The sequence below is a fragment of the Rhipicephalus microplus genome, chromosome X (assembly GCF_043290135.1).
Source record: "Rhipicephalus microplus isolate Deutch F79 chromosome X, USDA_Rmic, whole genome shotgun sequence".
Lineage (NCBI taxonomy): Eukaryota > Metazoa > Arthropoda > Arachnida > Ixodida > Ixodidae > Rhipicephalus > Rhipicephalus microplus.
In genome coordinates this window covers 41,236,714-41,262,200 of record NC_134710.1, presented here as the reverse complement: position 1 = coordinate 41,262,200, position 25,487 = coordinate 41,236,714, and the positions used below count along the sequence as shown (strand labels likewise).

General features: G+C 43.4%; 1 protein-coding gene across 3 annotated transcripts in view; it reads left to right on the top strand.

Annotated features, from left to right (window-relative positions):
- Slik (Sterile20-like kinase) overlaps positions 1 to 25,487 on the top strand; it is a 127,809-nt gene that overhangs the window by 22,838 nt on the left and 79,484 nt on the right. For 2 of the 3 annotated variants that reach the window (XM_037426853.2, XM_075876285.1), the window contains exons 8-10: positions 1,439 to 1,547; positions 10,783 to 11,011; positions 14,389 to 14,525. In XM_037426853.2, coding sequence (XP_037282750.2) covers positions 1,439 to 1,547; positions 10,783 to 11,011; positions 14,389 to 14,525 — 475 coding nt within the window. The remainder of the gene's footprint in view (positions 1 to 1,438; positions 1,548 to 10,782; positions 11,012 to 14,388; positions 14,526 to 25,487) is intronic. The other variant, XM_037426854.2, reaches the window with a different exon arrangement.

Here is a 25,487-nt window from a genome sequence, read left to right as displayed (position 1 = left end):
CATTTAGCTGTCATTCATGCAATTAAAGTGTGTTTTTATATACATTGTTGCGAACACATTGCAGAGCATCGATCCCTGCCAATACCCCGCACAAGAACAGGTTTGGAGGAATGATGATATTTTATTTATTTTTTTATTTTATTTACAAATACTGCTGTCTCACTGTTCGAGACATTGCAGGAGTGGGTCCATAACAGTGAATACACACTAAACTAACAAAACACATGGTTTGGTAGTTCATTCAAAAAACTATTGGTAGGCAACTTTCGGAGAGAAACATCCAGATTATTCCACAATTCCACTGTGAAAGGAAAAAATGAAAACTTAAAACAATCTAGAAAAATACAAATTGAATTGGAAAATATGTTAGCCAAAGGCACTGTTCAATTAACATTGACTTACCCCCTTTAGTACCTTCTATTTTATCAAGTGTAGAGCCACCCACTATTAATGAATATAAATATTGTGTTGCTAAACACATATGAAATTACAAGTTTAAAGGTATTCAATAATGCATAAGCTTCCACAACCAAAGGAGTAGTCAGAATTATCAGTCTCCAAACTAGCTAGGATCAAATTAATATTGTTACTGTAGTGTTTACTGCAACATCATAATGTTTTTGCTTGTTATATCATGTATGCTTCTGTTGGAGCTTTGTCTTCAATACCTCATGACACAATGCCATTTGTCATTTTTTAGTTGCCCAAATTAGCTAGGATCAAATTAATGTTGTGACTGTAGTATGGAGGTGTCCCCTCCATTCAGGGGGGTCAGTGAGCCAAAATTAACAGGACACAAGCCAGCAATGCTGGGAACAAGAACCGCCTCTAATTCACGACTCAAAAGAATCGCAACCAGCCTTCCAGACCTGCACGACGTGACTCTAACGCATACAGGAGGACCAATAACCCGGCACGAACAGTCCCCGCAGCAGACTGGTGGTCAATGGAACATACGGCGCGAAACATGGCGGCAGGAAAGCCAACGTGAAACATAACAGCGGGAAAGCAAACTGACACGTAACTCGACATAGAATACAAGCCATCAACTCTCCTTAGCGGACGCCCCAAACCGGTATGGCCTCTGCTCCGTAGCATACACAGAGGAAAAACCCATCACGCCTAGTGGAACAGACATCTCATCCCATTTTGGGTGGCTGGCCTGCCACCCAAAACCCCCGGGCTCGTCTCATCTCCCTTTTTAACGGCTAGCAACTTTTCTGCCCCATGTGGCTTTTTTGGACACTGACGCTCGTCCCACACATGGGCAATGCGCGTTCTCGCCCTGCTTCCACTGTGCGTGCTGCAGATAAGGGCCCATCAGCCCGAGAAGTGTTATCTGCAACATCATAATGTTTTTGCTTGTTATAGCTTGTGTGCTTCTGTTGGTCCTTTGTTTTCAGTACCTCATGACACTATGCCTTTTCTCCTTTTTTAGTACCGGCAGTCATTGAGCATAGAAAATGACACGACAGGGGAGACTATTTCCAATCTTAGTGAACCCATTGAAGAGTCCAGTAGAGAAGCCAAACCAGCTGAACCAAAAGGCAAGTTGCTTCTATGATTCTTTAGTTTTATGTTGGTGTACTGCCTCATTATTTTAATGTGATAAAATCTCAACTTTGTCTCTACACATCAGCTTGAGCGAATAACCACCTCTTTATCAGCTTTAAATACTCTACGTTAAACACACCAAGTTGGGAAAGCGAGCCATTGGTCAGTTATGGCGTCAAGTTTTTCAATTGGTCACACGATTGTAGGTCAACCCATTTTATTCAAATTTGAAATCCGAAGTTGTAGGGTCAAGTAACTATCGAAACAGAAACTAGTTTTGTTTGTAAAGTCTACTTACAACCTTAACTGAAAGAAATGAGCAATCAGGCATGCTTTAGCGTGGTTACAACAGTATGTTTATGTTCCAGCTCTGCCTGTAATATACGTCGTATTTTCTCACGCTTAGCATACACCCTTAACAGCGATTCATAGAAAACTTAATAATGATCCCTGCATATTGCGGCAAGGCTAGCTTTTATACGTGGCTTCGAAGCACTACCCTGATGCCATTTTTGCATACTTGAATTCAGGTTTTTTTGTTGTTTTTTTTTCACCAACATCGTAAATAAATTTTTCTTCTCGAATGCACTAGCAGTTTCTTTCGTCATTTTTCCCCTGGCACACAATTTTAGAGGGGCGACCATCATTCGAGTTGACTTACAATTGTGTAAATACAGCAAGTTCTGCTACTTGAGAAAAAGAATTATACAGTAAAATCTTGATATAACGAATATCAAGGGACTACTAAAAATTATTTGTTATTTTGAAATGTTTTAGTTAAAGTAATAAAAATTTGTGAAGAAATTATAAACACAACTGCATGAATCACCTACCTATGCTCTGTATACAGTCACAACTGCGTTATGCTCTAATAAGCGCCAAAAAATACAAACATGAAATATTACGGAGCCAGTGCACGTTTATTTAAGGAAGAGCGCGATCTATCTTGATGTGGCCAGATCGACTGCTAAAAGACAAACTGCCCCGCCGCGGGGGTCTAGTGGCTAAGGTACTCGGCTGCTGACCCGCAGGTCGCGGGTTCGAATCCCGGCTGCGGCGGCTGCATTTCCAATGGAGGCGGAAATGTTGTAGGCCCGTGTGCTCATATTTGGGTGCACGTTAAAGAACCCCAGGTGGTCGAAATTTCCGGAGCCCTCCACTACGGCGTCTCTCATAATCATATGGTGGCTTTAGGACGTTAAACCCCACATATCAATCAATCAATCAAAAGACAAACTCTTAAGCATCCGCATCACTCTTACGCACTGCGAAGCACCGATGTTAAGAGATTCTTCATGTTGGTTTACATATGCTGTTTCAATATCATCTGCGCTCTCGTCACTGTTCTTTTATCATGAGAAATGGTGTAGTTTTTATCAGTTGTCAGTTAAGCTGACATGCATGCTTCATCGTTGCACTGTGCATAGTGTTCAAGCGTCGGTGAAGCATACATGGGTAATCATCGGTGACTTCATCCCATAGATCACTCCTATCGCATTTTTCACTGTCGTAGCATTCTCTTTGTGTGGTTTCTAAAGCTTATCTTGAATGTTCAACCACCAACCAAAGGCTGGAAAATAACCGAGTAACAAGCGCGCATGTAAAGGAAAGCTGCCCAACAAAAACAAAAGCCGTGGGGCGAAGCCCGACGCGAAAAACAAACACCAGGCAATGATTATGGCAATAGGGCTATCTCACATTTCAATAGGGTGCAATATTGATGAAAACTAATAGACAATTATGCCAGGGAAAGTGTAGGAGCTGTTATTAGAAGTAATTGTAATGTAAATGTGAAGAAAGAAAAGTGGACAATATATAACTTGCTGTAGGCAAAGACCGAGCCTGTGACCTTCGAATAATGCGTCCGATGCTCTACCAACTGAGCTACCAAGGCAGCTATCCCCCCGTACACTTTATCGGGTATACCAATGTGTCCTAAATGTGGAGCATCAGTCAGTGCCACCTGTTGCATGGCGTCGAGTGTGAAACTCTTCTTGCTGGCTTGGTGTCACATAGCACGTGATCTTATTATGAAATGGCAGCCCTTTGACAAAGGCTGGTCCACCAGCCGAAACGTCAGTCAGAATATACCGTGCGAAATCAACGTGCATCGTACTCTATTTTCCATATATATATATATATATATATATATATATATATATATATATATATTGGGGTGCCACAAAGAACATTATAGGAAAGAGGACGATGTTTAGGGCGAGCTCGTGCAGACTGGGTTTTATCTTGTAGGCCTGCTTGTTAAATCGATAGTAAGCATATTTCTCCGGCGCCTTCTCCCGGTAACATTTTGGTGGAGAGTGCGGGTCCTCCCAGAATCAACATCGACGACGATTCTACGAAGCGGGCGTTCCTTGGCTGCTTCTACGATGGCTGATCACGACGAAAACAAGGATTCGTCGATACCTTCCCCAAGCGTGCCTCGTGAAACCGCGCAGCATTGAACAGCGTCGCATCCAGCCCTCACGAACCGCACCGTCGTTCTGACGACTCCACATGACCCAGGCACCTTTTCCGGCTACGACGATAAGGATGTCGAAAAATAATTTCAGCTATACGAACGTGTGAGTGCACTATACAACTGGGACCCGACGCTCATGTTTGCCAATATTCTATTTTACCTTGAGAGCTCGGCCAAAGTTTGGTTTTCCAGCCATGAGGAAGAAATCATGAGTTGGGATATTTGCAAACGCAAACTAATCGACCTCTTTGGCAAGCCCATTGGACGCCGTCGTTCGGTGCAGAAAAAACTCGCGTGCCGACTGCAGTCCTGGGCCGAGTCATACGTGACATACATTCAGGATGTGCTCACCCTGCCGCACAGTTGACGACAAAATGCCGGAATCCGAAAAGGTCACGCACATCTTCAAAAGAACCGCGGATGATGCCTTCACTCTCCTTGTGTTTCGCAACTCTTTGACAGTGGACGACGTCAATAACTAATGCTGACGCTTTAAAGAAGCGAAAAGTCGTATTACTCCCTAATTTTCGCGTCTTCTTAACACGGCTGCCACGTCTACTTGTGAAGACGCCTGTCTCTTCAGCTCCTGCTGCTTCCGACAATATCGTGCACATCGTGCGCCACGAAATCGAGGCTGCATCTCCCCTGTCCGACCAAGTCCGGGCTCCCAACGACTCTCACGCCACGATTTCTTTGATCAAGAGTGTCATGTGCCAGGAACTGGCCAACGCCAGACTTCAGATGCTATGCCCCGTTAACGACCTGACTACCGACTGCCCAGTACACCTAATATGTCCTGCGAACCGAACAACCGCCCACATTACCGGAACTCGGCAAAATGGCGAACTTCCGATGACAGGTCGATCTGCTTCCACTGTGGACGAGTTGGCCATATTTCACGTCATCGTTGCACTTCCTGGGATTGGCAGCCATGGTCGCATTATGCCAACATCCGACACCCACCTGCTGGTTCTCGGATGCCGATCTACGCTGAACAAGACGATGCTTCGCCATCCAGGACCGCCCAACCGAACCGCTCCCCGTCACCCTCTGAGCACATGTCCCGCTCAACTAACCGACGTCGCTCCCCCTCACCCTCCTACTGCCAGTCCTCAGAAAACTGATGACCCGATCTGCTGAAAACTGCTTTGACGACGCGACCCGAAATTACTCTGCACACGATATCCGAACACAGCAACTTGATTAAAGTAAATGTTGACGGTACTTCTGTGGCAGCACTCATTGACATCGGCGCTCGCATATCGGTCATGAATTCCAGCCTTTGTGCTCGACTCAAGAAAGTGCTCACTCCTTCTCCGATCACTGTTGTCCGAGTAGCCGATGGTGCAACACCAGTGGTCACCGGGATGTGTGCCGCCCGTGTCACTGTTGCTGGACGTCGTACCATTCTGTTTTACGTACTGGACCACTGCCCACATGACATCATTATGGGACACGATTTTCTGTCGGAATATTCCGCCCTAATTGACTGTTCTGCTGGTGTTGTTCAGCTCGTCCTACCACACGCCGTTGACCCTCCTGATCCTGCGCCACCAAAGCTATGCTCCACCGACTTTGTTCGTCTATCTTGTCGAGCTGTGATGTATATTGGCGTCTCTTCTGATCCACCTGTGGCTGACGGCGATTATGTCATTTCACCTAATCCTACAGTCTTGTGTTCGCTCAATATTGCGTTCCCCAACACCATCATCACAATGAAGGACAATGTGGCATGTCTCCCTATTGTGAACTTTGGACTTTGCTCTGAAGGGCTGCCACGAGGAATATCGCTTGCAACCCTTGCCCCGGCCAGCGACTACCACATATCCGCCTTAACAGAGGATACACCGTCATCTGCCAGTATTCAGTCGGGCTGTACACTAGACTGCATAGCTAAAATGATTGCCTCTGATCTCCCGGCCGAGCATGTGTCTGCGCTTCGTGGCCTTCTTGCGTCGTATCAAGACGTCTTTGTTCTCTGCGACCGACCCCTAAGTCAAACGACCTTCGTAAAGCATCGGATCAACACCGGCGATGCAAATCCAGTTTACCGGCGACCCTATCGGGTTTCCTCCACTGAGCGCCATGTGATCCAGCAAGAAGTCGACAAGATGCTTGCCCGAGACATCATTGAACCTTCTTCAAGTCCTTGGGCTTCGCCCGTTATGCTTGTGAGAAAGAAGGATAACAGCTGGCGCTTCTGTGTCGACTACAGAAATTTTAACAAAGTTACAAAAAAAAGACGTTTATCTTCTGCCACGGATGGATGAGGCTCTTGACTGCCTTAGTGGAGCAAATTATTTCTCTTCCATCGACCTTTGTTCCAGGTACTGGCAGACATCAGCTGATGATCTGGACCGTGAAAAGACAGCATTTATAACTCCTGGCGGGCTATATCAGTTCAAAGTAATGCCGTTCGGTTTATGCAATGCCCCGGCTACATTCAAACGAACAATGGACGCTCTTCTTCATGGTTTCAAGTGGTCAATCTGCTTATGCTACTTTGACGACGTCATTGTTTTTTCGCCAACTTTCGAAACTCACCTCGAGCATCTCTCAACAATTCTTTAGGTTTTCCGCAAAGCAGGGCTCCAACTAAACTCGTCGTAATCTCACTTCGGCCGCCGGCAGCTTACTGTCCTTGGACACCTTTTCGATTCTTCTGGTGTTCGTCCCGATCCTGAGAAAGTCTGCGCCGTCAAGGATTTCCCTGTGCCAACCTCTTCAAACGACGTCCGAAGCTTTGTGAGCCTTTGTTCTTACTTTGGTAAATTTGTGCGGAATTTCGCTGACGTCGCACGCCCGCTCACGGAACTACTAAAAAAATGTGACTTTTATGTGGGGACCTGAACAAGCCAGAGCATTCGTTGAACTGACGACTAGACTTACGACGCCACCGATTCTCGGTCACTTTGATATATGCGCTCCAATGGAAGTGCGTACCGACGCCAGCGGCCACAGAATCGGAGCCGTTTTGGCACGACAGCATGGCTGCAAGCGCGTTATTGCATACACTAGCCATCTTTTATCGCCAGCAGAGCGAAATTACTCCATCACAGAACGCGAATGCCTCGCACTCGTCTGGGCAGTGGCTAAATTTCGGCCGTATTTGTGTGGATGCCCGTTCACGGTTGTCACTGATCACCACGCCTTATGCTGGTTGTCGTCCTTAAAAGATCCAGACGGACGTCTCGGCCGGTGGGCTCTACGGCTACAGGAATATTCCTACACGGTTGTCTATAAATCAGGTCGCCACCATGAGGATGCTGATTGCTTGTCGCGTCATCCAGTAGACCCAGCAGAACTTTCTGAAAGCGATGAGTCTACTTGCATTTTGGCACTTTTCGCGTTTAGCAACATCGGAGATCAGCAACGTCGTGATCCTCACCTCAGAGATATAATCCTTCGGCTCGGTGGTCCCACAACTCCTCCGTCTCTCCGTATGTTCCTGCTCCAAGATGGCGTATTATATCGCTACAGCATGTATCCTGACGGACCTGAGCTGCTGTTGGTCATACCACAACATATGCGTCGGACTGTCCTCGCACAGTTGCAGGATATTCCGACAGCTGGTCATCTGGGAGTTTCAAGACCGCGTTCGACGTCGCTTCTTTTGGCCTGGTATTTACCGATCCGTCTGCCGCTACGTCGCCTCATGCAAATCCTGTCAACACCGCAAAAAACCAGCAACCCTTCCAGCGGGACGTCTACAGCCCATTCAGATCCCATCCGAACCATTTTATAGGATAAGTGTCGACTTACTAGGACCGTTCCCTTTATCGGCCAGTGGAAACAAGTGGATAGCAGTCGCTACAGATTACACCACTCGGTATGCCATCACGCAGGCCCTTCCTACCAGTTGTGCGACCAACGTCGCTGACTTTCTCCTGGAAGACGTCATACTACACCACGGTGCTCCTCGGCAACTGCTTACCAATCGGGGTCGTAACTTTTCATCACAAGTTTCAGTTTCAGTTTTATTGAGCATTTTCTTCACAGAGTTGCGAAAAAGAAAACGCAAGGATAAGAGCAAAAAGCTGCTATGTTAGCAGCTTGACGAGGCTCCTACCCCTTTTTACTTGCCATTACAAAAATCCGCAGCACAAAACATGAAAAAACAATTTGACGTCGATTTTCAAAAATTCAAGAAATTAGGAAATAAAAAAAATGCATCAAAATTACATCAGTTTCAGGTTTACATAAAATAAGCAAACCACAAAGAGAGTTATCCAACAAGAAAGTTATCCAAGACATATTACACTCTTGCGCTACAAAGCACAATTTCACAACGGCATATCATACTAAAACCAACAGGCTCACGGAGCAGCTAAACAGAACCATCTCGCTATGTACGTTTCTTCCGGACATGCTCGCTATGTACGTTTCTTCCGACCATCGTGACTGGGACTCCACCCTCGCATTTGCAACATTTGCCTATAATACGTCCCGGCATGATACTGCAGGTTTTTCACCATTTTTCTTCCTGTACGGACGAGAACCTATGTTGCCTTTTGTCACGCTCCTTCTTGCTGTTAGCCACACGTCAAAATATGCCCGCGATGTGATCTCTAGAGCTCTAGAGGCACGTGAGATTGCTCGCCTGCGCCTGAGCGATTCGCAAGAACGACAACGACTGGTCTACAATGCGTGCCATCGTGATGTCCACTTCAGTCAAGGTCACACAATCCTTCCCTGGACACCGTCACTGCGAGTTGGCCTGTGCGAAAAGCTGACTTCGCCGTACTTGGGTCCGTACCGTGTGGTGCGCCAAGTCACCGGCGTGACATATGAAATCGAACCTCTTAATGCCACCAGCGCTCGATCGTGTTGTGACATTTTTCACGTCACTCGGCTAAAGCGATATTACTCAGACCAACCAAGCACCGAAACGGTGCCTTCGCCGCCAGGGGTGATGCTAAGGGGTGCCACAAATGAACATTATCGGAAAGTGGACTAAGTTTAGAGCGAGCTCGTGCAGACTGGGTTCTATCTTGTAGGCCTGCTTGTTAAATCGATAGTAAGCATATTTCTCCGACGCCTTTTTCCCGCAACATTATATAGTAGTAGTAGTAGTGGCTGAGGACCAGCCCTCTTACTTAGCCCCGCCACGGTAGTCTAGTGGCTAAGGTGCTCGGCTGTTAACCCGCAGGTCGCGGTATAGAATCTCAGCTGCGACGATTGCATTGCTGATGGAGGTGGAAATGTTGTAGGCCCGTGTGCTCAGATTTGGGTGCACGTTAATGAACCCCAGGTGGTCAAAATTTTCGGAGCCTCTACTACGGCATCTCACATAATCATATGGTGGTTTTGGGACTTTAAACCCCACATATCAATCAAATCAGCCTTCTTACTTATCTTATGTCTTTCTATGTCTGCATGTTTTGTTGCCATATACGTTTGTAGGTGATGAGTCAAACCGGTGGATGTGAGTGACCATCATCAGGCTTTTTTTTTCCAATGCTTATCTGTAACAGCATCACCAGAATCATCTATCGACCGTTTTCTGGGCTTGCAAAAAAGGCAGAAGACATTTTGCGCCACATTGTGAAATCGGTTATCCTTTGTATGACAGAGTGATTGTGGTACACATTAGCCAGTAGGTTTAGAGACTCAGTTGTGGATTTGTCACAGCTACACATTAACCGCCAATGCATTTAAAAGAGGTATGTGATAATAAGGTTTTACTGTATATGCTATCCCAATGTCTTCCCAAAAAGTGTACACGAGATGAATGGGCAGTTGCCTATGTGCAAATGTGAGAGCAAAAGTACAACTTAGAAAGCACTCTTTCAGAGCATATAGCTTTCCACTGTAGGGGCTGTGGCTGCTTGTCTCATTTTGGTGAAACAACCATTGAGAGTAATGGCCGTGATAGAGTGATGTGTGAAATCTTAGAAGCGGAATAAATATTCATTTTGAAAGGTGCTGACACTCTTTCGCATGCGCTATTGAACAGAGAGCTTCTTTTCTGCTGGATTTCTCTAAGACTGGATCTGACTACGACTTGTGGTTAACCATGATAATTGAGAGATACCATCACGTCTTTTCGGCTCTGATTGTTCATTATTAGTTTGTATAAAGATGTCTGTTCATTGGTGATAAAAAAAGTAGTGGTTAGTTCAGCACTTTCATCCATTTTTCTTGTTCTAGTGTCCATGTCTTCCTTGTGCTACAGCCCTAGCATACCAAATCAAATAGCCCATCAAAATTTCGTCCTCATTTCTGACTTCCATTTGTCATAATCTCAAAGGCATGTTTACTACTAAGCTTAGTGAGAGGTACATTAAGACTCACGAGCAAAAGATACAAAGTGAATATTAGCATGCTTTATAAAAGCTTTGAAAACAATGGTCTGAAAATTATCCCATAAAATAGGGTATGCTAATGGTCAAATTTTTCAGAAGAATGTTAAAGTGCTTTTATTAAGTCAGTTTTAGTTGGGTTTGATAACAGGTTGTAGTTTTGGATGTAAATTCTCTGACAGAATTTTTTTCTAGGATGTGGAAAGGGGCATGTCTTGTGGGCCCCTTTCCTTTTTTGCTATGTATCCGAACAGGCATGAGCTGGGCATCCCAAGCAAGGTGTTTAGATGATTTGTTATGGGTTAATGCTTTATATGAGCTCATTGTTTATAGATCATTAATTGCTATCGGTGAAAATTCATCAGTGTGTTTTTGTTGCTGCTTTTAAAAGCATTTACGGTGATGGCCCAGTTAAGCCAATTGTTTGATTTAATTGCTTTTTATTAGTAGCTGAGGTGAAACCTGAAGAAGTTGCCAAAGATGAACTGCCTCCGCCACCTGCAAACAAGGAAGGCAGAACTGCACCAAGCCCTCCACCCCAAGCAACTCCTGACAAGGATACAGTATTGGAAAAAGTAGAAAAGGAAATAGCACAAGTGGCACAGCCTACGACTCCTCCTAAGCCTCAAGATGAACCTACCCAAGTTAATGCAGAAAAGCCATCGCCTTCAGATGAGTGAGTAACTTGATTCGGTTTGAACTGGTGTAATGCAGAAAAATTCATGGAGTCACACCGGAAATCGTCTGAGCACTGGAAAGAGGAGCAAGCTTTGAATTTAATGCTTCTAACGTTGCTTGAAATCAAAATTCACTTATAAATGACAAATTATGAACCACTTTTTGATATAATCATCAAATTGCCTCTTTGTCAGAGTTTATTGCCTCACGTATCCACTGCATGGAAAATGTCTCAAATCTGTCACGAGTGACCAAAGTTACAGGCAGTAGTCCCATACTTTTATGAAATCTCCGCTCCGCAACGCTTCTTCAGCATGGTAAAAAAAACTCGGCTTGGGCGAATATTCGCATGTTTCGAATGGTCAAATAATGTTACAGTATGGGAGTTTGCTTCGATTCCAATGTAATTTATTAAAAATTTTGAAGTACTATTCGAAATTAACAAATAGGTGTATTAATAGCAGTGTTTGCATGCAATTTATTGTAAAGGTGGTTTCACTGCGATGGAAGGGTGCTAAGCAGTGAAAACACCTTTTTTGGGGACGTCCACATTGTCGCAAAGCCACATTTAAGGTTAAATGAATGAACACTTTACCCTGTCATCGATCCATCATTTTTTAAGTTTAAAAGCTTATTATACCAGCTTACATGCTATAAGTTTTGTAAATTTTAAAATAAAACATATTTAATAGACTATTTCTTGCCCATTACCAAAAGTCAAATTCTGCTGCTATCAAAGTTGTTTTTACTTCCTTTGAACCAAAAACAATAGCTTTTGCCTAGGCCTTGTTTCATTTTTCTTAAATATTGTGCAGGTTAATTAGGTTGTGACAAATATGTAATTTTTCTTTTTAATATGTGACATATACTGTTTTCTTCAAACCTGAAATTCTCTGTTTGCACGAGCCTATAAAGAATGTTGCTGATCAGTAATCAAGTCTCCTAAGAACATGTGAGCCAAAAATTGTAGGGCAGCATGCAGCCTGGAAAATACAGTTAATTCTCACAGTCAGCTAAAAATCGCTCCCTCTTCTCAGTAAAGGATGTCATATACCCAAATTGCTGTACCATATACCCAATTTCATTGTCATTGGCTGATTTCAGCATCATGAGCTCTATATTTACTGTGGCCACCGCAAAATGCCACCACAGGCCCCCGTGCATGCTTGTGATCACATTGAATGTAACCTGCATTAAAAGGGGAAAAAAAAATAAAAGAAAGTGTTTAAGGTCATCATCAGCACACATCATGTTGGCTTTTTGTCACCCCCTCCTTGCATTGATTTCAACGGGCTCACAGGTACGAAAGGATGGAGAAAGCACTTGAAGTGTGCACCACAGTTTTGTAACTATGCTTGTACTTAATGGATTCCAGAAAGTTTTGCAGCATTCGATTCATGTGGCAATAAGCTTTTTTCATAAAGCCATTGGATGATTACTTGCTTGTACTTGATGGATTCCAGAAATTTTGCAGCATTCGATTCATGGGGCAATAAGCTTTTTTCATAAAGCCATTGGATGATTACTTGAAAAAGTGTTGCAGGGCCCCTTTAGGCGCTATAACGGCAGCACTCGAAGCTTCACAGGGAGGAATGACTTGGGGGAAAGAAGTTATGACAGCCCATGTGATAAAGTGCATTGCATTCTCCCATTGTGGTTCTTAGGGTTGCTAATGGAGCTACTATGTAATGCTAACAGACTGCGGAGTGCGGCATTGACACATGGTTACCTACCAAGGCGAGAAGCATATCTGATGCAAATGTCTGTCTTGGTGTACTTTGGCTATTAGTCAATAGCATCTTCTGTGTTGGACCTCAGACAGCAGCCGCTGGCAGCTCTGAATAGAGGGAGCTCAGGCCTTTCTATGAAAAGAGGGCACCTAAGAGAATGGTAGCTTTGCTGTCTGTTCGTAAATGCTGCTTGCCATGCACAACCGCAAGATTTAGCTGAGCTGTTTATAGCAATGTTTGTATTTTGCATGGTATGTTTTATTCACTAAGCATGAATTTGTCCATGACCTTCTTAAAGGGACACTAAAGGCAACTTTAAAGTCCATGTTTATTGTTGAAATAGTGGTCCAGAAACCTCGTAGTGTTACTTTTGTGCCAAAAAAGGGTTTATTATGAAATAAAGTCACGTTTTAGTGGTCCGTATCGAGTTAGCACACTTCAAATTACCTGCCTCAAAAAGTGGAGCATCTCGCGTCACTGTTGCCATGTACAATGTTGCCAGGCTTTACTGTGCAGCCGCCGACACTAGTATCAGAAGAACTAAAGCAGCGAGAGCCACAGCAGCAACAACGGCATTGATAAATTTCTTGCCATTGGCTCCCAGATGGCAGACTTGTTTTGGTTCAACTGGGCCCTGCTGTATGGCATGACCTGTCCAGTTCAACCACGCGAAAATTAATTTTTTGAACCACTCATGCAATTCCTCATAGTAACATCCGGCGGTTCTTTTTTCTATGAATCAAACAGAAACGAACTAGCAGCATTTTATTGCGTCTCTTGATCCACGGAAGGTTCTTCATTTAGTGCAACTAGATCAATTACTAGTGATTAATTATAGGCTGTTCGTCTGACGTCATCGGAATCATTTTGAGAATGTGCTACTACGGCACTTGTATTCTTGTGTATTTATCTTAATTTCTCGGGGAGTAGGGCACTGTTGTTGATAATATTGTCGCTTTAGATGTCATATATTGAGCTTTCACTCTGATGTAAATTGTTATTTGGCTTTAGTGTCCCAAGGGGGGAGGAAGTGGCACTAGAAAAAAATGACCATTTCTTCATCAATTTTGATTAAACTTTCTGAGTTTATGTATATATGTGCTCATTTCAAATGTGTGATTATTTTTCTGGTATAATGCGTAGTTTTCAATTTCATCTTAATTTTATTTGCTAATATTTTTGTGAATAACTTGTAGACAATAGACAGTAAGCTGATCCGCCTGTAATTTTTTAAGTTCTTGACGTCCCCTTCTTTTATGGATTAAGTTTATGGTCACATTTTTTTTTTTTTTTTGTATCCTCCCTTTCTGGTACTCTCCCCATCAAGAGACATTTAGTATACAGGGTGGCCAGTTTTTCTAACACAATTTTTTCACCACTTTTCAACAGGTCTGATGTTAGCTCATCTTCCCCAGCGGCTTTGCTTCTTTGCATTTCCTCTAGGGCTTTATTTACTTCAACTGTGGTTACTGGTGGGATGTCAGATTTCTCTGGGCTAACTGCTTTTTCGATAGCGTCCTGGTTGTCTCGGCCTCTGTACATATCTCTGTAGAACTTTTCCTCTACCTCAACTAGCATATGCAATGCACTAAAAGCCCATCAATGGGATAGCTGCTCACAATGTATATTTATCCCCTTGAAATAGATCAGAGGCCATAGAAGTTACACCACCTAAATCTTTGGACCGCCCAACATCGCCAGAGTCACTGGAACCTGAAAAAGCCCATCCAGTCCCACAAGCGTCAACGCCTATTCGCGGTGGTGAAGTAGTGGTTGTGTCTAGTGAGTGTCGACGGTTTTCTTTATTGTTTCGTTCTTTAGCTTACTACTTACAGTGGTGGTCCAACCGCACCATTTTTGCTTTTTACTGTGATACTGCTTGCCTGTGCCTTGTCGTGACCACCCAAGTGCCACTTAAATAAACTGTCAAAATGTGCACAGTCAACTCTTAGTATACTAAAACGGATATCTCCAAAACCTAACTTCTGCTTAACTTGAACAACTTACTCAGGTATGATTGATTTTCTACTTGAATTCCACACCCCTGTTCATCTCTCAGTAAACAGAACTTCTGTTAAATGGAAGACATTATCATGGTTCCATGAGGTTTTGTTCAATAGTAGTATACTGTAATTCTGCCTGCCTGCACTACAGTGAAACATTTCTGCCATATATTGCCCTTGTTGTTCAATTAGCCCCAGATGCCAACAAAGATGGTTCAAACCAGTTTGCATTTTATTGGACTATTATTGCTCGCCATGTAGTACACCTTTCTTTTGCATTTATTGACCAGAATGCTTCAAGATGCTTCTGGTTGTTTCCATGGCGTAATTCTGCCATGAAATGCTACTACAAAAGATGCTTAGCAACATTCAAACATGGCAGGACAGCTACAGTGCTTCTGGAACCAGTCATTGCTAGTTAATGAAAGGTGCAAACATGAGGTTGCCCGCATTCACTCGTGCCTTAGTCCACTGTCTCCTGCACCATTTTAGCAGCTTCCCCAAGGAGTGCTTGCACCGCAATGAAGGAACATGGCTTGCGTTCATCGTTATCCATTCACATTTATTCAAAGCTGGTTTGTCACCAAAAAAACCTGCAGTACATGCAGCTGGGACTGTCCCATGAAAAATAGTCTTTGCTGTGGTAGCGAGTGCACAGCCCCCGGCAATTGTCGGTTTTAAAGTGACGCTCTGCACAAGTTGCGCAAGATTCTGGTTCATAGGGAATAGTGCACCCATCCTGCATTGTTGCAAATTTACTGGAGAAACTGTGTCAAGTGACTGATCCATAATATAAGCTTATGTTATCTCTTTACTAAGTACACACTCAAGTAATCTGTAAACCTTAGACTCGTATGGTTATAATTGCCTCCTGCTTCTAGTTTCTTAGCTGTTAGAGACAGGTGTTGGATAGCAGTTTCACTAAAACATGTTTTTCGCTGGTAATCTAGTAACTTGGAGTGCGCACAGACCCGTGAAACCATGGAAATTTAATACTAGTATGTTTTCAGGGCCCCTAAAGTTGTGGGATTTCTTCCCCTTGAAAACTCTCAAATTCCTTGAGAAATATCTCACGAAAGGGGTTTCAAGATGATCTTATCAGCTTTCTGTGATGGATCTGCGTGGATGCAGCAAACTTGCAATCTTTGAAATAGGGATACAATCCAATTGGATGTACAGTGGACTCTCATCAAACGGAACCTGAAGGGACCGAGAAATTGTGTTTCATTTAGCAGGAGTTCTGTTTACAGAGAGGTGAAGTGGGTTGCAGCATTCAAGTATGAAACCAATCATATCACAGGAAGTTTTTCTATTTAAGCAGCGGTTCCGTTTAACAGATTCCCGTTTACTGAGAGTCTACTGTATTATGTATGGGGATTATTGCATATGGGGAAAACTGCATGGCTGTCTTTAACTTGTGTGCTTCACTGCACTATATGCCTGTGTTGCAGTAAAGGATATGAAAACAAGCTAGTTATTATGGTGTGCGAATGAGGCCCTAATTTATGTATATAAACACACCCGTTGCTCTTTTATTCTGTATGGCATTTAATTTTCCTTAGATTCTTTGTACCCCTGTCACACGGCACCTGAAATGTAATTCGCTGCAAATGACATTAGTTGTTAATGTCATTCTTGTTGTTGCTATGCGAGCATAGTGAATGACACACACCCTTTGAATGTGTTCACTGAACTCATGCGAGCGTGATATGTACAGATAAACCTGGATATAATGAAATTGATAAACTTTGGAAAAATTCGTTATAAAGAGAATTTCGTTATGTACAAGTTCAGTACGAAAAGTGAGAAAGTGCACAAATTGAACAAAAGGGGGACTGAAGGCAGAGCTAACTCAAAACATTTATTTAGAAGTAAAAAAAAAACAGTGTTATTTCGATATCAATTATATAGATACTCTCGGCAGGTTTTGGCCTTCGCAGCCATGTTCCGTAACAAGTCTAAATTGATAACATTGCCCGTGCACTATTGCTTTTTCGAGTGGGTAAAAGCACACAAGCGCTGCTGAAACAGATCAAATGAGTCTGCTCTTCGCCTAAAGGGTGCATACGATAACATCCCCCGCGTGTTAGAACTGCTGTAGAATGCTCAAACGGAAAGGAAACCACAGTCTTGAAAGAGCATGAAAAAATGCAACGGGGAGGAGTAGGGGGGAGGGGGGGTCGCTCGAGTAGCAACAATGAACTTTGATTTTAAGGGCGGTCGCGATCGCTGGCACGCGTGCTATCTTGAAAAGTATGTCAGTGTGCTTTCATCGTGCATAGGCTGCGTGAAAAGTGCACTTTTTCCTGGAGCGGCTGTATTATGCACACACCAGCATTCTGTAGAAGTTCTGCGATATGGGATCCAAAGAGGCAAAGAGTTGGCTGTGAGCCTTACTTCGTAAAACATCACAATTTCTTGCTATCACGTTCATTGCATTGCACTCAACGCGCCATTGTGTTGTTGCCAGAGCAGAGTTGTGCGCTACTGCCCGTTTTCGCTCGCCTTCTTTTCTGTCGCTTAAGGATTTCTGAGAGCGGCATTTGCGGTGTCGTGACTGCTCTCTTGTTTCCGTGTTTACATGCGCTGTCTATGTAAGGGCCCTTGAACAGCTTCTGAAGATGCAGATGAGCGTGCTATTCTCTCTTGGCGATTATCGTTCTTTTGTCTCTTGACGCCAGAACAGTGATTCACGTGACACGATTAAGGCACGTACTTTAGAATGGTCCATTTAGAAGAATTATGAAATTGTTTTCTACCCTGCTTTGCCATGCATTCGCCACCCCCATTCTTCCTCGCGTCTTGCATGGTTATCATGCGTGATGAACTTCTGATTTCACATGCACTTTGCGAGTTTCCAATTGCTCAAGTGGAAATGACAAGAGTGTAGTCGAGAAGTTCGAAATCCTGATAGGCTTAACGATTAGCGCTCATATTGCACACATCCTTTATGAAGACATGTCGAAGAGCCTGTAATGATTGTAGTAAAGAGAGTGTAGGGCCGTGTAATCAAGAACGAAACGAAAGGCAGAGGCTCCGAATCATTTCATTCTCTCAACAGATGAGCAGAGGCTCCGAATCATTTCATTCTCTCAACAGATGAATTCTTATGGGGAGATGCTACTCGAAGACACTTTTTCTTTAATATTCACCCTAGAGCAATGAAACTTGAGCTGTTTATAGAACTTTTTATGCTGATTTCAAATATACAATTAGTTTTCTTCCAATTACACACTTTTAGCTCTGCAACATGACAAAGTGAAAACCTTAAACCTTTTGCCCCCCCCCCCCCCCCCCCTCTTTTCATCCCTAAAATTCTGAAATTTTTTACCATTCATAGTTCATAATGCTTCAAATAAAGTCTAGAGTGCAACGGACTAATTAAGATGCACATACAAAATATGTACCGTATTTACTCGATTCTACCGCGCCCTCGATTGTAACGCGCACCCGATTTCCACCGCGAAAAGAAAAAAAAATGCAAGACATCGATTGCAACGTGCACCCATTTTTCTCGCCGGCCCGCACGATCACACCACTCGAAAAAACGACTTCTTCGGGAGCGTATTCCTTTTAAATATGAGGTACGGGCGAAGCTTGTGCCCTTCTGACGTGTAACAGAGCTTTCCGTCACGGTAGTTTTACAGTGGACCGATGTCAGCACGCGAACTTGCGTCGCCCCCTTCTTCTCGACGGTTGTGGTGCCAGGCATGTCGAAGTAAAGAGGCGTCGGATGGGCATTCCCGATTTGCCCAAGCAGGTAGCCGTTGTTGCGCCGCAAGTTTAGGACGAACTTCTGAAAACTGTGAAGCTTTTCATTGTACTCTTCCGCAAAACTTTTCGCATATGCATGTTCCCCTTCGGAAGGAAAAGCCTTTCCTCTAAATAAAGTTAGTTAGCCAGCACCTGCTCGCTTTAAACTGGCTCTGCATTGGACCTTTCTTCAAGACTAATTGCATAGCCCGCACTTGGAGCACTTCTGTCGTCACGGACCGCTGTGCCGCTCGCTGTTCAAGCACATACTTGCCGAGCAGCTCTTTAATTTGCGAAAACCGACCCTGCTGTGGTCCACTGAAGCCTTTGCGTGAAGCTTTGCTGTCGAGAATCTTCTGCTTTTGTTTCCGCCGGTCCTGCACGCACGTTTCGGGAACTCCGAACGACCGCGATGCGGCCCGATTTCCGTCCGTTTCTGCACACGCCATGACGTTTCTTTTAAAAACGGCATCGTGGTGCACTTGAGTTTTTGGACTCGGCCCTTCTACGCCGTCGATGCTAATGCACTACTAGATGACGAACTCCTCAGCACACGTACGAAGTGCCGCACATGGGAAACGTATAGGCAGAAATGGCCGACGCGCCATGCCGACGCACGTAGGGGGCGGCCATTTTGGATTTGCCGATGGCAATAGATTGACCGTAATTTTTTTGTTCGTACTCGATTCTAACGCGCATGCAATTTATAAACTCGCTTAACTGAAAAAAAGGTGCGCGTTAGATTCGAGTAATTACGGTAATACACGTGAAAAATAATAGACGTAAAAAGTCCATATTTCACCTACCCTAGTAAAAGTATACATGCAATTTTTTATTATACAATAAAATATTGAAATTTATACTAGATAATTGCATTTGTCATACTTTAGAAAAAATTTGGGCAAAATTTCATGCAGATCCGAGCACTAGAAGTGCCCGAAAAATGAGGGGCACATTGGGAAAAAATGGCAAAATTTGTGTTTTGAGAAAAACGAGTTTTAGAGTTCAAATTGAGTTTTTATTTATGAAAGATATTATTAAATCAGATGAAACTTGCACACCAAAAAGAACAATCCTTCTTGTAGTGGCCACTGCGACTAAAATACGCCAGCACCATGAGTTTGTCCCTCTCGGCGTTTTCAAGCCGACTCTTCACAGACATTTCGCTCACAGACAGGGCCATGAAACGCTTGCCGAACTTCCGCTCCATCTGGCAGAGCCTTGTGCCAACTGCAAGCTAGGAAGAAGTTCGACAGGACTGCGAAATCCAAACTAAATCCAGTGTCATGCCGTTTTGCAGCCATGTTTGTGCCACATACCGTCGTACATAATGACAATGTCGTCCCTGCTAAGTTCTCTCACTGCGAGCTCTTTTGACCTCTCAAGATTGGCGCTGACGTCATTCATTGTTGCATCACGAACTTTCCAGCTGATGGGTGTGAATGACTTTGACGCATTGGCTTTACAAGCCAGCAACTGCCGCGAATCGGACCAGCTGCTCGTAGCCTATTTCTACAGAGCGCGCCGCACAACGGCTTTCACTTGCGAGCAATGCCTTTTTTCATTCATAAGGGAAATAATTGCACGAGAAAAGCATTGTTCAGCTGCGCTGCTCGACAAGATGTGGACCCCGCAAATAGGTTTCACAGCACATACAGGCTCGCAGCGGCCAATGGCGGTCCCCGATTCGTACCATGTGATAAGCCAGTCGCGGCGCTCGGAAAACGTGCAGAAGAGTGATTCTTTGTATTATTTCTTGTGCTGCATCAGCGAGAGAAACTGTTGTTATTTGAAGAGTGAGGCTCGACTCGACTCATGAGATCAACAATGGCTACGAACGGCGCATTATCGGCGGCAAGGTGCTTTAAGGCTGCACACTTTCGACCTTTTAACAGGCACTTTGGGCTCTTTAGAGGAAATTTTAAAGCATTTCCAGTTAAGTCTTGACCTTTATTATTATTTTTTCATAACATTGGAGGTACTAATCTTGTCAAAACAGGCGAAAATAAAAAATCCGTAATTTTGAAAAAAACTCGCATTTTTCGACCCGCATCTCCCCTTAACAGCGAAGTAAACACAACTCTCGATAACAAAGGCCAGCCCACTTCGACGATTTTGTATACTTTTTGATTGCGAGAAGAATTATATGGACACTCTCTACAGGCTTTCATTATCCCTGTCATGTTGCGTATAAAGTCGCAATAAATTACTCTTGTATGCGCACTTTGTGCTGTTCCCGCAGATAAAATCTCACAAGCGCAATAGCGAGCAACACTGCTGAAGCATAGGTGAATCAAGCTGCCTACTGTCCATATCTCCTCAACCAGAAAGGAAGCCCTGTTTGCCTTTTACTGAATGAAGGAGTATGAAAAGATACTCAAGTAGTAGGCTGCGTGGCTCGATCCGCGTCTGGGAACTTTGAATATAAGGGCATGATCACGAGTGCTAGCACGCGCTAGCGCGTTCGCTATTTCAGCAGGCATCAGCGAATGGCTCTTTTGCCCTTCTACATGCTATGATATCGCTGTAAGAACCCTGTTTTTTTCCCTGGAGCCGCCGTATTTTCTTACACTAGCATTTTACAGTTTCGCGATATCAGATAAAACAGTTACCTGCAGCATAAGTTCATTAAGGGGCTGTGCGATCCTGTCGCACGGGGTAAAATGTGAAGTGGGGAAGGATTTTTGAACGATATACTGTTTTAAGTTGCCTCAAACTCAGCGTGTTTTCCTCAAAGACCTGAGATCGAAACTGCTTTGAACTTTGTGAGTTTTGTGATGTACCTATCAAAGAACGTTCTACACACATATGTTCAATAGAAACCCAGACACCCATGCTTACGTAAGACTTGTCATTCCTAGTGTAATGATAATGCGTCGTGAGCTAATGCATTGAAAAGTAAATAGAAGCAAAAATTAAGAGGCTAACAACTACTACCTTAGCAATGCCTGCGCTACACTTTTGAAAAAAAAAATCCATTCAAGTTCTAGAGGTTAATTACTCCTGCATCGTCTATGCCCTCATTGTTTATTCTTGATGGCCAATCCTCCTAAAATCCAGAAACTTTAGCAAATGTCTTTAATAATTACTTCAAAGGTGGGTTTTTCTACCACTAACGTAATTACTCCTTCATTTCCCACGTGCAGCAAACTATACCTGCTCTTCCTAATCTTGACTTGAGCTCCTGTGAAGTACATAACCTAATAATATTTTGAGGTTACTATACACTCAAGCCAGACGGTATGCCAAACATATTTTTTAAGTGATACTCAGTATGGTCTGCTAATTATTTTACTGTAATATTTCAGAAAGTAAATCTCTGCAACAATTCCCAACTGCGGAAAGTAGCAAATGTCATGCCCTTAGGTCCAGAAACAAGCAAATAGCAAATTATAGGCAATGTCTTTGCCCTCTATTCTAGCTCCACACTTTTGGAGCCTATAGTCAACAAATACTATGTAGACTACCTAAACGCACACAACCTATTTTTTCAAATTCCACACAGTTGCTTGAATTTACTCACGGCATTGTTGCTTCCCTTAACGACCGAAACAGATTTATGCCATATTTATTGTCTATTCTAAGGATTTTGACATGGTTTTCTATGCCAATCTTCTACCTTCTTCACAACTTTGGCGACAACAAGCTGGTTTATTGGATAGCAAATTAGTACTTGTGATCGCGCTCAAAACTTAAGTTTAACAACGCAAATTCATTTGACGTACGTAAACATCAGGAAGAAGCTACAAGGCTCAGTGCATCCTCTTTTGTTTATTATTTATATAAATGACATAGCCGAGGTCATCAGTAACACCTGAATTAAACTTGAAATGTATGCAGACGACTGCGTTATCTGTAAAATAATCTCTAATACTCGGGACCAAGATGCACTGACTACTGTTTTTTTGTCGTTTTGTAACAAGAGTGAAACATGGCAATTTGCTAGTACATGTAACTGCAAAAATACCACAATGAAGGCATTTTAAAATATAAAATGACCTTTTTATTTTGTATATACTGGTGACGGTGTAAGTCTAGGACTTGTCACAAAGTTTGAATACATTGAGGAAACTTTCCCAACAAATTTAAAATGGCACGGTATTTTGGAACAGTACAATATGTTCGAAAACATTGGTATCTCTGACACATGTTAAGCAACTAGACAAAAGGATGTAGACTGACAGCACATAAGATTTTGGCCAAACTCAAATAAGCATTGGTTGTTTGGTAATCTGACCAAAGACATGATATAGCTATGTGAGAATCTGTTAAAAGAAAGCAATACTGCCTATATTTCGTCTCTTCGACCAGTGTTTCTCGTTACTTCACATGCACATGTTTTATCGCTGCAGCCCCTGTCGAACATCGGCGCACTTGCAATCGTGCCGTCCTCCTGTATAAATAAGATATTCACACTGGTTTCAGTGTTCTAGCACCCATATCCCTCATAATTGAAAATTTTGTTGAAATGCACCAAAAAACAGACAAACAGAAGAGGCTGACAAGGACAGCGCTTGCTCTCACAAGCAAGTGCTGATTTACTCTCACAAGAAAGTGCTGATTTGCTCTCACAAGAAAGTGCTGATTTGTCTCACAAGAAAGTCCCATATCCTTCATTGCATCTACTGCTCACCGTACCCGGTGATTTCATTCTATGAATATTGTGCCCGTTAGATCAAATTAAGAATTATTTTCATTTTCTTTTGTTGTTTGCTTTTCTGCGGAACGTGCATTTTTTGATTTAGCTTGATGGGTACCTGCGGAGACTCGGTTCTGAACAATTGGAAAAAAGAATTGCGTGAACATCATCATCAGCAGCCTGATTACACCCCCTGCAGGGCAAAGGCTTCTCTCATGTATCGCCAGTCAACTCGGTCCTATGCTTGCTGTGCTACTTTATACCCACAAACTTCCTAATCTCTTCTGCCCACCTAACTTTCTGCTTCCCCTCACCCGCTTACCTTCTCCGCAAATCCAGTCAGTTATCCTTAATGACCAGCAGTTATCCTGCCTACGTGCTACATGCCCAGCCCATGTTCATTTCTTCTTTATTTCAACTATGATATCCTTAACCCCGTTTTGTTGCCTGACCCACTTTGCTCTCTTCTTGTCTCTAAAGGTTACACCTACAATTTCCTTTACATCACTCGCTGCGTCGTCCTCAGTTTAAGCTGAACCCTCTTTGTAAGCCTCCAGGCTTCTGCTCGGTTGGTAACTACCGGCGAGATGCAGCTGTTATATACCTTTCTCTTGAGGGTTAGTAGCAGATTACTATTTAACAAGTATTTTTTTAGTATTATGTATTTTTGAAGGTGCTGAACGTTTGTGTTTACATCTGCTATGTCTCAAAAACTGAAAGAGCAGTATTTGTAAATAAATAAGACTGAGACATGCTGCTGTCGCTTCAAGTGCTTCGCCCTTTCAGAGAAACAGATTATTTTTCAGAATTCAAGGAACAAGTTGCTATTCTCACCAGCTCTCTAATCGTGATCGTAGCTCCGCCCCCCCTCACCCGCACCGGTGGCATGCCACCGCCGAAGGTGGAAACACCGGCGCACAGGTCTGTGCCAGAGCTAATCCACCCGCTGATCGCGAAGGCTACGAGCCTGCGAACTCTCAGCGCGGTCCAAGCAAACGCGTGACGAGTCGACCTCCGAAGATCCGTCATCACCATTTACTTGGAGAGTTTCCATCATCACCTAATCTGACTTCTCAGAAGTGATGACACGTTTGTCTACATTAAAAAAAATTAAAGAAAGAAAAGCTGAATGTCGTTGGGGGCTACACCATGCGCTCGCAGTGAAACCAAGGATGCGCACTCGGCTTTGAAGGTGAAGAGTGAACGGCGCAGATATTGCGGAAAACTATTCGATAAAGCGCCCTCCATATGCAACGCAGCCCACATATGGGAGGCTAGCTAAAAGCATGGCACTGCCAACGCAAAAGCAATTTATTCATTTTTTTTGTTTGTTTGTTTTTGGTTTGGAGGGGGGGCGGCGCACTCGCACATACACTCACGGTGGCAACGCCGGCTAGTGGGGCATAGGCCCGCCTATTAGCCTCTAGCTCACCTGCGGGCAATAAAGAGTGCTTGCTCTCGTCTGGTTGTCGCCGGGGCCACGACCGCACCGCGTCGTCGGCAGCTGGGTACAGGCAAAAAATGCATGCTCGTACCAAAATGACAAAATCCAGTCCAAAATTTCTAGATTGTCCATGGGGAACATTCATTATATGAAGGTTGTCTCCCACTGTTACTTTGTAATATAGAGGTAGCAAATATATCTGCCTTTATGGAGCAATGGTGGGGAATAGAAAAACTTTGTTATATTGAGAAATTTTTTATATGGAGGTTTGTTATAAGCATTTTTAACTGTATAATCTCTTCAACAGGCACCTAACAAGAGATCACAAAATCGATATTTTAAAGTAAGTGTAAAGGATGTTCTGATGTTTAGTAAAGGGTGTTACCTTTTGGGTAACTTTTCAAAAGGACCGACTACTGATTTTACTCTTTTCTATTTTTTTATGGCGCAACAGAAAGCTCACCCGTTGTAGTGTTTGTAGCTGCAGTAGTTAATGCTAAAAGCACGAAGTTATTCTACAAACAGTATTTACTGATCTGAAAAGCTCTAAATGCAGATGCACCTTTCCTCCAGCAAAGCTGAGAATTGATAGTAATGCCGCCAGCACCTCTGGCGATTTGTGAAAGCTGTCTTTTTTTTTTTTATGAAGTTTTTGTAACTATGCTAACCACCTTTATTTAGACCTTTTCAACTATTCTTGAAAATAATAAGCTGTTACAATAAGATGATGTGGCATTACACCCCTTTCCTCTATATGTCCCACGTTGATGTGCTCTGCGCCCAATGTTTCCTATGCCTGTGTCATGGGGGGCTTGTCCCGACATCATTACGCTCTCGATACACGAGCCAAGCCAAGTAACCGAAAATGTCACTACGCATATGCAAGGTTGTGCCGAGTAGCTGTG